This window comes from Vanessa cardui, chromosome 3 (assembly GCF_905220365.1).
Source record: "Vanessa cardui chromosome 3, ilVanCard2.1, whole genome shotgun sequence".
Classification (NCBI taxonomy): Eukaryota; Metazoa; Arthropoda; class Insecta; order Lepidoptera; family Nymphalidae; genus Vanessa; species Vanessa cardui.
In genome coordinates this window covers 5,993,870-6,008,411 of record NC_061125.1, presented here as the reverse complement: position 1 = coordinate 6,008,411, position 14,542 = coordinate 5,993,870, and the positions used below count along the sequence as shown (strand labels likewise).

Sequence of the window (14,542 nt, the reverse complement as noted above, 5' to 3'; positions counted from 1 at the left end):
CTCCCAAAAAGGAGATGGTACAATATCCCTGCAGTGGGGTGTTTATCAGCTGTTTTTAGTTATTTAAACTATGAAAAATTATCCATTAAATTTTCCATAAAACGTTTCATTATAATACAATACTATTGACGTTATATTGTTATTTTTATTTCCTCATTGTCAACAATTCTATGAATAATGGTTTTTTTTAGCGACGACCAACAACAGTAACAATGACCATCAAATATTTTTCTTAGTTTGAATTATATTAGTAAACCTGATTTTTGATTCATATAAACATATACGGGCACTATGTTTGTTTTGATTATGGTTGTAAAAGTTATGTAATAAAGCGTGGGTTTGCAACTGAACAAACTGACGGCTAGACACGCAATATTTACTTTATAAATAATTGGGTCCCAATAAACTACACTTAAGTACAAGCTTACCAAATTTTATCTTTGTACATATAAATATAGAAATAGACTTTTTGTTTAGCTCTTTAAAGATTGCATTTTTTATTTGACTTCACTGATGTCAGGATGTTGTATTATTATTACACATGACAAATCATTTTATATAACAAAAACTTTATGCGAATGAGGGAAGACCTAAGAAACAGCGATAAGATTATTTTGTAACATTAGATTAAAATAAATCCCCTGCCGTGTAATTTTAGTTCGCGAAATTAATAGTCATTGTCCTTCGATAATTTTTTTAACTTTACATTGCTCTGTAACCACAGTGCAATCGCCTTACACGGTATATAAAAAGGTAATTTATTTAAAACAAAACGGTGTTATCGCGCGGGTGAAGGATTTCTCAGCGAAATAAAAAGGATTGAAGTACGAGTAGGTACGCGCATTGGCCCATTTTGATAAAGCCGGACAGAGATTACGTCCACTCAAGCACTCAGGTGCATGTATCGTATTTTGTGACCGTAAAGAACTTCACCTTTGTTTGTTTCATTTGTTTAATTCCTAGAATGTTTGTACACATACAAATATAAATTAAAAAAAAAACACATTAATGATATTTTTAAAAAAATATATCAAAAGGATTACAACTGAGTTACTTTATCCGTACTTTTTTTTGAAAAATGTATTTATAAAAGTAAAATTTTCTATAAGAAAAAGTCAGAGAAAACTTTGTAAGGTCACCGACAAAAGTCTTGAGTACACACATCTCGAACGCACGCACACAAATAAAAAAGTTTAGCTTATAAGTTTATAATCAAGCGACGTTTTTATCTCGTAGTCGTTGGCCGCCCGCCGCGCAGCGCGCATGTTACCCGTCAGCGCTGAAGCCTTATAATCATAAATACGCGCGTGAAAATATCTAAGCGTATATAACATAAAAAAAAATAAAAAAATACCTCCCCTATTAGTCAAAGACGCGTCGACCGTCAAAGGCGTCAGACGAGCGCAACGTGCAGCGTTAAAAAACCGCGTCCGCCTATTCGGGAAAATATGAAAGTGTTGTGGAACATTGCGGTGTTTCCCTTCAGTTGCGTTCAGCGTTTTCTTTAGTTTTTTTTAGTGACTACAAAGGCTATTGTTTGAAATAACGCTTATTAAAGCGTGTAAATATGGTATTTTGAGTGTTTTGCTATTGAATGCGACGTGTGTTTAATTATTACATAAAAGTGGATTGTTCAGTTTGACTAAAGGAAAATCGTCAGTGTAATTCAGTTAGATGTATGTTCAACATAATATACAACGGGACAAAACATGACGGCAAAGTTCGGCTATGTAAGTGCGAGTTAAAATTTTAATTTTCTTTTTATATCATCATGAAATATTTTCATTTCCGTCGTTTGTTATCGGACGCGTTAATCTCGAGTAGATTATATTTATAGTAAGGTTTTCTGAACATGAATGAAAAGAAATTATTAGTTACGTACGTAGCATTCTATATATGTTTTATGTTATGTAAATAGATAGTTGTGTATAATAAATAAACACTTAAATTAGGAAATAATTTTATAATAATAACTATTATCTTTCGAGTACTACTCGCTTTATAAGTGTTATTTAGCGACATGCTAATAAGTTATATATGGAATATTTCTATTTTGAAGATGAACTTATTTACATAATAAATACACGCTATATTTTCCGACTTTCTTTCCTTTATATTCACGTAGATTTAAGCATATATTAAGTGAATCTTTTATTTCGTATTAATTTTGAATTAACAATTATGTTAGTTAGTGATCTATTTATTATACGAATTGATATCACTTGATATTTGTAACGGCTTGTATTTATTGGTTAATTTTTAATTCAAATTAATCATGGTATTTTTTAATCTGTGGTAGTGACTAGTAGTGTTGTATAGTTGATAGACTATTAAGAATGTGACGTAAACAATATATCAACGAACCTGGCATGGTTGATGCTTAAGGTATGTCAACCACTACACCAGACGGTATTATTATAAAATGTATGTCAGCCTTAAATCGGTTTTCTTCTAGGAAACCTACAGGATGTGAAACCCTTACTATCGCATTACGATTGACCGATACATGCGGTTACTTACAAGGAAATGGTACTGTTGGTATTGTATTAGAAATTGATACTTAAATGTTATTTTATATCAGAAGCCTTTCTTTATTACCGCCTTCGAGCTATTGTGATGATATCGAATTCAAAAGGGTTTTCTTTCCATGGAACTTTCGGGAGAAGAAGTTGTTTTAATAATTATTATGCGATATTTTTTTTCTGTAATTTGGGTTCAATGGATAATCTCTGAAAAAAATATTTTTGAGAAAGAAAAATAATTAATACGCATCCAACTTCGTACACGTTTCACATAGTAAAATTCAAATCGGTATTTGAAATTCTACTCTTATCGTATCCAAAAAAAACATATATTATTGTGATGGTTGTATTTTTGTTGAATTACGTCTCGTTTTTTTAATTGTACGTAATCTTGTCGAAATAACAAAGTTGTAACACGTGCCGCACACGAAACGAAGGTCGTGGGTTAATATCCTGGCGAGCACCGCTGAGTTTTTCAAGTGCCCTTATATTTACAATTCACTTTGTGCTCGGTGGAATGAAAATATTGCCTTCTGGTGTTAGTAAAAAAAATGAGACATATATGTCCACAAATCATTACAGAAGTCTACCAAGATTTAGCTCTGCAAGATTTACACAGTGAGTTAAATATCACATTAAATTTTAGTATTTATATTGTAAGAAGTATAAATCCAAATGGACCTTTTACATCACGTCTTCTTATACATAATTTTTAGAATGTATAAAGTCTATAATAATATACGTATATTCTTACGTCAAATTAGTTGGAGGGAAAATTTTACCGTTGAGACGTTTCTCAGGCGGGTACTACTACTACTAATACTATATGATTGATTTCTAGTTACATCTTCCATAAATTAGAAAAAAAAATATTAGAAAAAAATGAATAACATTTACTTTTCACGGAGAGGCCTTAGCCTTACCGTTTGGTATTTACATGTACAATTAAAATAAGTAACATATTTATTTTAATCATTTTATGCATAGATTTATTGAACCTTAAAAAGAGTAGGTGGGCATTATAGTATTAGCGGATACGGATAAAGCTCGATATTGATTGCATTTTAATATTCGTTACCTACAATTATTAAATCTATACAAAGCAAGGAGTAGCTAGTTCCTACAAAATAAGACAAGTATCTTAAGTCCAAAGTAAATTAATAAAGTCATAGCACAAGATTCACGCTAAGAATTCAAACTTGTATCATTAACGTAAGTCATATTTTCCATGTTATATTCGCGTTATATGTCCAGGAGACGTTATTAAAGTTTTACAATATAATGATAGAGTTGTATTAAAATAATCAACACTATTAATGTATATTAAAAGCGTGTACGTATTAACATACGACAAGGACCATCCTAGTAATTACACTTCCATTTTCTCTTGTAAATAAAGGGTTCTTGACTTTACAAACACAATGAAGTGCCACCTTGTAGGCAATTTAAATATTTATATTAACGTTATGTATAATATATAACGCGGGTAGCATAGCCCAGTGGATGACTGGAAATCTTGGTAATGTCTATACTTTCATTGTCCGCTAACCCTTAGTAGAGCGTGGAGCGTGTCCTCGATATTTCGTGGTGGTTAGAACGTGTGCATCTTAACCGATGATTGCGGGTTCAAACCCATGCAAGCACCACTATATATATGCGTAATTTGTGTTTATAATTCATCTCGTGCTTGGTGGTGAAGGAAAACATCGTGAGGAAACCTGCATGTTTCTAATTTCATAGAAATTCTGCCACATGTGTATTCCATCAACCCGCATTGGAACAGCGTGTGGAATATGTTCCAAACCCTCTCCTTAATGGAGGAGGAGGCCTTATCCCAGCAGTGGGAAATTTACAGCCTTTTACTTTACTTTACTTTTACATTTACTATATATGTAAACAAATGTTTTTCATCTATACTTTTGAACCATTGATCCTATCGTAATGACAATTTGGGGCGTATGCCCTAGAATGTTCCAAACCCAAAAAATCTAAAATATTTCTTTGAGTCTATCCGTGTGAAGCATGTGTGTGTGAAGGAGAATCTAGTTACATACAAAATTAAGTAGATTATATTTATATTCATTAACATTTTATTAAAGAAATAAATTAATTTGTTTATTAAATTACTGGTTTGTGAAATATAAACCTTGATACGTACATTATGTAATGACTATATTAGCTAAGACCTGAAATAAATAAAAAATATGTAAATAAGAAAAACAATAGTCTCATGATAACACTAACTTATCTATTTATTACTTTTAAATCTATTTATAGAAAAATAATTCGTGATAAAGAATCAAATTTTATTCAAATTTACTTATTGAAATAAAATATGATAAATCTGAAAATATTAGTAGACTGATTATTATTTACTATTTTAATTGGAGGCCGTGGATTTGAAGTATGGCATTATATGCTCCAACTCTTTTCCTTAAACGGATTATAAGGCATTAACCAAAAGCAGAATATTACCGAGCTATAATAATTAAATACAAAAATATAACAATAATTTTATAATTATGTAACCACATCATATGCTGGAGTTAGATTTACATTATAATAGCGAAAACTCTACCTTTCCTTGGCATTCATAACCTACCAATCAAAAGACATAAGTTACTATCCCGGATTCTTGAAATCGTAGCCCACTCACTATTCTCCGATCCACAACAAAAGATTCCTGTTTTATTCTAACTGTTATTATTTATCAACGTATTTGTGTACCATAGTCAACATTATCTTACACTTGCTCCATAGATTTGGGACTTGCCATGGAAATATTTATTGATGACAAGGATTATGTCAAATTTCACAATGATCTGTTGAGGTTAAGACGAGGTTACTTTTTTGAGACTGCGATAATATAAATTATATTACAAATACTTCTAGAAGGCATTAATAGGACCTTTGAACAACTGCAGAGTCCATATTTCAAGATTGCTTTGTAATATTTACTTTATGCTCGTCTAGGCGTTTCCGACGTAAATATGGTTTACAGACGTAGGTACTTTATATATATTGTTGTTATATATACAGCTCACTCGAGTATTCAGTACTATAATTATGTATTAGAGGTAAATTTTAATATCCCTATAATCACGATGCGGAGTAAAAATACTCATGCCCATAGAATGTTTTAAAAAAATAGCGTAGAATTCTCTCCGAAGTTTTATATGCAAATTAATTTATCAACCGCTCTCTTTATCTCATTGAATCGCGTAAAATGCACCAATAGCGCATAAAATAACCATTTGTTCATCGTTATTTTATAAATTTTATACGTAATGTTATTTGAACGTAGAATTATGCTATAAACACAAAAATATCACTAACTCAAATAAATCGTATAAAAGGACTTTTATTTATGTACTACTTTTGTGATTTTCGGTTAAAGTTTTTTGACATATTTATTAAAAAATAGGTACATATTTTTTGTAAATAAATCCTCATAAAAATAATCGTTATAGATAATTTATTATAGCCATACAAGAGTATAAAAGAGGCATATTTTTTATAAACAAAATATTTTTTGTACATTATTAATTTCGTAAATGTATATTATTATTTCAATTTAATATCATATTTTTATGAGGAATTCATTAGGAAGACTGATTTTAAATTAAGAACATTGAATACAATTTGAAAAGCGGTTGAGATTGTAGACACATCGTAAAACAAGAATATTAAATCGACAATAAATATACCTCCATGTTTAATTAGTCTGTTCTTCACCGGGCTTTTCTATTAAATAATGGTATAACATTCCTTGTTTGATCTGTTCAATTATTATCAGTCACTCAAATGAATACAAATTTATATCTATGAGAATTTTTGTTAAATAATCAAAATATATTTTTTTGTTTACAACCTAATCTTGTATTGAAATAAAGAACGCTATAATTTAAAAAAAAACTCATGTTCATGTATTTTATGTTCAATTTTTTCAATTTAAAATTTATCTCGATTTAAGGTAATGAAATATGAGATGACGTTTAATAGTTTTATATTATGAATTACTTTTTCTCGCGTGACGAGTGATAAAGGCTCTCTTTAAACCACGATTGGTTTGCGTAGCAACATACAATAGCGCTCCTGTTTTATGTAAGTTCTTAAAAATATTATGCAATACATTTATCTATATATTATCCATAATTATATTTGACATGTATATCATTATACGGATTTTATGACACCTAATATTTAAATGAATATATTAAAATGTCTAACATAATGTTATTGTTAAATAGGTTTTAAGTACATTATTTGTGACTCATTAATTTACTAAATACTACTAAATATCTTAATAATTAAGTTAATCTATTAAAAATTAACCGTGACGAAGGTATTGACGAATGATGCCGTATATATTTAATAATAATTTAATGAATAAATATGTTATAAATATTCGAATATCATTAACATTATAATTGACTTGCAAAATTAAATTATGTAGTGATTCGCTATTATTTTCCTTCCCCTATTTAATTAAATAAACCTTACGTAGAAAGCAGTTTACCCCTGCGCAAAGACTTTAATCGAATTGCCTCGACATAGTCGTAAAGCTAACGAGGGTGAATTTTAAAGGTTAAATTCTACAAAGTTACGTCTGAGAACTTCAAATACATTCACGCTATACCTCTTGACTTTTACAAATAATTATAATATCAATTAGAAATTTTTATTTTAGAATTCTTTGCTTATTAAATATTTTTATATAACCCTAATTGATAGGTTGATACATTCATGACTTACGTTAAATTGACATACAGATGATTTAATGGGAATGTTTTGACATGACATTGCTCTCTTCTTTCGTATGACAAATTAATTAACAGTGGCAGAGATAAATCTATAGTTTTTCAGGCCTATTAGTAATAAATATAAGAGAGTAAAACAGAACTGTTTTCGCACATATTTATCTTCGTTTCAACAGAGTACTAGAAATTGTTTATATTATATTTTAATAGCATCGTATTTATGAATTGAAATTTTAAAATAGTGTTATATGAACTTTGATAGATTTCTGAAAACCGATTGGATTTATGTGCAGAAATTGATATGGCTTCGCACGCGACAATATACATAAGCGCCTTTTCATTGCGGCGTATAGTCTTATCCTAAAACGTTATAACTAAAATTTTTTCTATGCCCATTTTAAATTTCCTTTTTTTTATCACATGAGGAAATGTATGTCTACTTTAGAATTTGTTGTGTATTTAAAAGCTCCATTTAGTTTATTTTATAGTAAATATTAATGTTAAAAATTTATTTCAGGTTACCACAGCTTGCCGTCTCTGCAAAGATATTGTGCCTCCTGATGGTAAGTTCTTATTACTTATTATATCGAAATGAGTAACTTATTTATAATTCAAGAAAAACAGGACAATTTTAAAAAAATATTCAAGAAAATTTCTGATACGCTAAGTGTGAAAGTGAAAAATGATTTTGTTAACGTATTATTTAGATTAACGAATTATTATATTTGCTTTTATAAGTTACATTAATTGTGTCAAAAATATTCCACAGGCAAAATAATTGTTCTTATTTTGATAACGTTTTATTTCAGAATACGAAGAATATCAGTGCGTATATTATCAGATGTTTTTAATTTTTTTATCATAATTATATATAATCATATATCTCAAAATAGCTACTAGCTTGCTTCTTAGAAGTTTGGATAGTGTCTAAATGATTAAAATTTGTTTTTTGCTAATTCCAAAATGTCAAAACAAATAGGATTATATATCTTTAGCGAAGTTTTCTATGAAATTTAAATATTTCCATTTCGTTTTTTTTACGGAAAATATTTGTTTACTTCGGAGATAAGAAAGCATAAGAATGAACCTGTATTCATATAACTGTTGAATTAGTTTACTAACAACACTATGTTCGCTCGACAGGCATTTCACTTTTTCTATATAACTGTTATAAATATTCTATGGCAAACAGCAATTCCGTACCGTGTACACGACGGACGATATCGCAAGATCTTAATAAAACAATTTACGTAACAAGTAAAAAAGGTCACTTAACCGGTATAAAAGGATTAGTAATTTCAATTGCGACTATCATTTTATTCGCATTAGCCAAGTTTAATAGGAAAACGTCTGCCTCGTCGAGACAACCCGCGCGAAGCCGCAGAGTGCATCTTGTTTTTTCTTAAATATGCATTATTTTAGTTTTATTTCGATTTTGTAGAAAAAAATATATAGAAATCAAAATTATAAACGGCTAATGAAAAAAATAGGAGCACGTGGTAAATAATTTGATTATATCGAGGCAAATTCCAGAGGGTTAAATGATTACACTAACGTCAATAGCGGTAAAAGCCCTTTTCATCGTAATAATGTTTCATTACACCTAATGTTTCGATTTGCAGACGTATGTTGACTTGGAATTCGTAGTGACGCGAAAACTATCGATAGTTTACGTCATCGATTATAGATTGCGATTCATTCATTTTTACATTAAACCAAATCGTAATCAATTTGATTTATGAAAACAGTTTATATATGACGACATCCGTGGTAGTGTGTACAGCGATTTTTATGGGTACGCCACTCCGAAGTCCCGGGTTCGATCCCCGGCCGAGTTAATGTAGAAAATTCATTAGTTTTCTATGTTGTCTTGGGTTTAGGTGTTTGTGGTACCATCGTTACTTCTGATTTTCCATAACACAAGTGCCTTAGCTATTAAAATGGTTTATTTCATTCGATAATGACACTACAATTTCGCGTATACATAGTGTAAGTCAACGCAAATAAGTATTACTTATGTTAATACATATAATATCACTAGTCTTTAGCGATCGTCTATCATTTGCGTTGATTGTGCCTCATTTCCACGCTCGATGAAGAAATTTACTTTCAGGTACCGCGACATGCTACTTACCTTAATTATATATAATTTTGAATAAACAACTATTATATTTCCCTACCTTTTCAATTTATAAAAGCGTTATAACTTTTTGTTTAATTTTTTTTTTCAAAATAAATTGAAATATTATTATGTTCTAGTCGAACGCAACAACACAAAAAATTTAAACACTAGTACGTGCTTAAAAAAAGTTAAAACGATGCTAATGTACTGGGTTGATAAATTGAATGAAATATTTGACGTCATTTCTACGTCAGCATATTTTAATACTGAATAATAAGCGTACGTTTTTTTGAGATTGTATAGTAAAGTAGTTAGCTATGGACGTATTATACTCATTCTGTAGTAGAAAATCTGAATATGTTAAAAATAAACATTTTATATGTCATATGTCATAATAAATAAAAATATATAAATGTTATTTATATTTTTCAAATAACGCATATTATGACACTTGTTTTTATTACAAAATACCAAAGTGTCATTTATAACATATATCAAATACATTCAGCAGATTTAGGGAAATCGGATAAGGCGAAGAGTCATTGGCGCCGGCGCTAAATATTTATAAACATATTTTAACGAAATTTCCAAGAAATCAAATTCTAAACAATATTATATTCTCGTTTTTCCCAACAACATGACACCGATGTCTGAGATAAACAACCTTGTTATGCCTAAGAGCTTAAGTAACCTTATTATATGTTTGTCCCAGTCGACACAAGGTATTTTTATTTATACGCTATCCAAATATTACATCTATGGCAGTAGAGGCGGAAAAATAACTTTAATTATGGATATAATAGAATAACCCCTCTCCATACTGAATAGATCTTTTTTTTCTATTTATTAGGAAATTAAATATTATTTTAATAAACAATAATTTTAATAATTTTAATAATTCATAGTTACTTGTTTTGTATTTAAGTGTTGGATCTGCTGCCTGTCTCTCTTTTAAAAAATTTTTGCTTTGGGTCTTTTATAAATGCGTTAATTATTTTCATTTACACGATTTTATAAAAGTCATAATTTTGCATCTCTTTTGACAAGTTCGGGTATCGGGTACATTAAAAATGTGGTAATATAAAATAGAGTCCAAATTAATAACCATTTACATTATATATAGACATTTTAATTATATTTTGTAAAAGCAAATACATAGGTACAAAATAGAGAATAAAATATTGCAGTACAAAATTACATACGAATCTGAAATCATGACAAAACTTAATATTACATGATTTGGTTGTTTATTTAATTCTTGTATTTAACGATATATTAGAGTACATTAAAATCAATCTCCGACGTTTCAACTTTCTAAAGTCCAAAATCCAACATAACAAGTCCATCTTAACGGATTCCATTGTCACCTATGACGTGATCGATCGTTTAGCACTAACTGATCTGTTTGCCTTACATTGTTAAAAGGCTCGCGGACCTATCATCTAAGAGGTTTGCGAATTAAGCCAAAAATTTATGAAAATCTCACGGGTAAATATTGATAATCACATCGACCTTTTATCAAGGATAAATACGTATACATGTTTATGTGTTATATAATAATATCGCATTATATTGTAGCCTAATGTACTGAAATATAATGTAGTACACACTTATAACTCAGAGATTACACATGTTTTAAATAAAGCGTAAGATATATGCTGGGTTAAGGCTACTCGTATTAGTTACGTTTATTTCATTTCAAAAAAGTAATATTGACGTTTAACAATAATATTTTTTTTATTAAATCGTTCTTTCGATAATATTATTCTGAACAGTGTAGCTATTCTGTAAAAACGAACTCACTCAAGAATACGACCTTGAAATTTATCACAGTGAATTCAACAACAACAACAACAGCCTGTGAAACTCCCACTGCTGGGCTAAAGGCCTCCTCTCCCTTTGAGGAGAAGTTTTGGAACATATTCCACCACGCTGTTCTAATGCGGGTTGGTGGAATACACATGTGGCAGAATTTCTATGAAATTTGTCATATGCAGGTTTCCTCACGATGTTTTCTTTCACTGCAGAGCACAAGATGAATTATAAAGACAAATTACAGTGAATTCAACTCGAATACTAAATTAATCATTTTTGAAACCTTGGATAATCAAACAAATATTAGTATCAGGAAAATAATTTGATTATATTTTTTCGGATTCACATTTTGCAATTGGGTCCAGTATATCATTATTTAATATTGCAAAAACAAGTCAGAAGCCAAGTCGCAGGCTTAGCTTGTATTTAGTAAAATGTAAAACTTCTTCAGACGTCTGTCGCTACTATCTTTTCAAAACAATTATTACGTCTGCGTTATCTGGCGTGTGTGTGGCCAAGTTAATCCTTCGAATAAGGTATTCTGATGATAACGAGTTAATATGCTAAGAAACTGGACGTCACGAACGTTTAGCTCAATTTCAGGCTATCGCTGCATTCTATCAGGAAGGATAAACGCCGTGTCCAATTACATGAAGTTGTATTCGAAATATGTATGAGTTATACGATAGTATTTTTTTAAAATCAAATATTACAATAATTACAACAGCCAGTATTTATTTATTATTATTATGTTACATGGGGCAAAGTTGGATAAAGAGTAGTTTATATTTCTTGCAATATTAGATCTATGAGTTATTATTGTAGTTTCATATGTACAAGGATAGAAGTCATAATCATTTCTCGGATATAGATATAGCATAGTTTAGAGGTGACCGTTTTATTTTTATTTTTTATTCTTATTTCGTATGTTCAAGCTAACATACAATAAGACAAAAACGAAAAATTCGATTTAAAGAAATACAACAAAAAAACTAATTTGTAACATATTTTCGAATAAAACTCAACAAGGTGTAAATATTTGGGCCCTTGTCGGTAGTACTTGCGTGGGTGTACTTTCCAATTTGACTATCTATAATTAATACTCCATTCTGTATATAATTAACAAATTAGAATTTACATTATAAATACTCTGCTCTCGTAATGTTTTGTATAGGTAAATAATAACACAATAATTATAGAATAGGATCAGATCAATGTTCAAGATTCATGAAAATTTCCAATACACTTGCTCCAGATATAGGCAATGGTTTGGGCTGATATGTATTCAAGTGTCAATAATGGAAGCTGTCAGCTTGAGAGATAAGTCCAATGACACTTAACGCGGTGACCTCCTGTAATCATGATGAACGCCATATAGGTCATTATTACTTACCAATAAAATTGGATTCCATCAAGCTCTGGTCCCTGAACTACCTTCTTCTCTAACAAGCAATAGACATGAGAGATGAATCAGGGGTATATGACTTTGTATGAATTTTTGACGGATGGGTATATACGTTGCTAAAATGCTGCTTTTGAGAATAACTCGAGAAAAAAATCAATACGTTTAATTGGCCTACACGAGGTTTAAAAATCTAGAACCTCAGTTGTTATTTAATAAAATGTGTTGTAATTTATTTACTTAAATTATATCACGTACAATATAGGATTAAATAGACCGTGGAATTGCAATTTGTTTTCTATCAGTGTAATGTTTATTTGTAAATTTTAATCAAAACAAATCAATTATATTTGTAATATTGCCGCCATTGCTAATTGAAATCAGCACACATTCAATTATACACAGTTGTAAATATTATTAATTATTATGATTTTAATCAACTCGACGAGACTGTTACGTATAAAGATCGTGTTTTATTAACTATTTAAGATAAAGTGCAATTTGTTAATAGGTATGATAAAAATATGATTAACATAATTATACATTTTATTTTCATGTCAGAATACGGGCGTTAGTTTTGAATATGGTGTGTTTTGACGTGTTAACGATTATAGCACTGGTTTACACAGACATATTTTATTCAGGAATGTGTCGAAATAAAGGTCTATCATTAAAATTATATTTGATTTTGAAATTCCTTAAATACATCGTCATAAAATACTAAATTAAAATGTTTACTAAATAAATGTTTAAGTACATTTAAATCCACGAATAATGACTTAATTTTATCGTCAATTAGAGAATCATTTTATGAGATATTGAAAACTAGATGTCAAATTCGTAAAGCTAAAACTTTGTTTTCATAAAAGTCTTCTTGAAACGCAATATGGCTGAATGGTGACCGCGACGCGGTAGCCTATGCTTTCCCACCTGAATATGACACCGCATTCGTGAAACCGAATGGTCTTAAAACAACAACAGATAAAAACGAGAAAAGAACTCAAATGTGGTCTAAATAGAACTTAAAATAGAATAAACAGATTTGATTTGAACCCCCAGTCAGACGGATTAGCTGAGCACGGTTGACCTATAAAAACGATCGATTGTTTCCTTATTGTAGTGCTCGGAATAGTTGGTTCTGGTAATAATTACAAAATTATATTACATTAAATATAAAATTTAATTGCTCTTCGAACATTTTATTTTAATCTCATTTATTTAATAAAATAATAACGACCCAGATGGCAACACGCCTTTTATCGCCGAGTTTGTGTATTGATACAATTAATCGATATTAGTCCTATCTATCTGCGTTTAATCAAACAGCTTTGATAACCGAGTATCTATACAATAGTTAATTCAACAAAAACAATATTTAATATATTATTATTAAGTTGTGAGTTTATTTTAAATGTGATGATTTATATAGGCTTAATTCTAGGCGCCATTAAAAATAATAGCAAAGTTATCTGTTGAACAAGAAAATTCATTTAAATTTTACAATGCATGCCAGTACAATAATATAATTAATATAGGAATAATTAATATTAGAAAAATTAAATAATTAAAATTGTTATATGTCATTACTTTTATTTTGATAGAAGAATCAAAACATGGATATATTTTTCGTGATGTTTTCAACAATTTTACATCGAAACCGGTAGTCAGTTGGAGTTATCTTAGAGTCATATAAATATAAATATTTATCAGAGGTAATTGAATTGAAAGGTCAAATAAGTTCTACGATAATATATTTTGTCAATATACTAGATAACAGAAAAAAATTTTTAGCGGAAAACAATTATGTCATCGGAATATGTTTTGACATGAATTTCAATAATAGTAAGGTCTTTGTTAGAAATTTCATTTCATAAAGATTCATAAAAAAGGTCAATTCAAGGAATTTAATGTGATTTTCGGA

At 29.5% G+C, this 14,542-nt stretch overlaps 1 protein-coding gene across 3 annotated transcripts in view; it reads left to right on the top strand.

The window, feature by feature from the left end:
* Nucleotides 1–14,542, top strand: part of LOC124543730 — an 88,659-nt gene that overhangs the window by 56,451 nt on the left and 17,666 nt on the right. For all 3 annotated transcript variants that reach the window (XM_047122005.1, XM_047122006.1, XM_047122004.1), the window contains exon 3: nt 7,800–7,845. In XM_047122005.1, the coding sequence (XP_046977961.1) occupies nt 7,800–7,845 (46 nt within the window). The remainder of the gene's footprint in view (nt 1–7,799; nt 7,846–14,542) is intronic.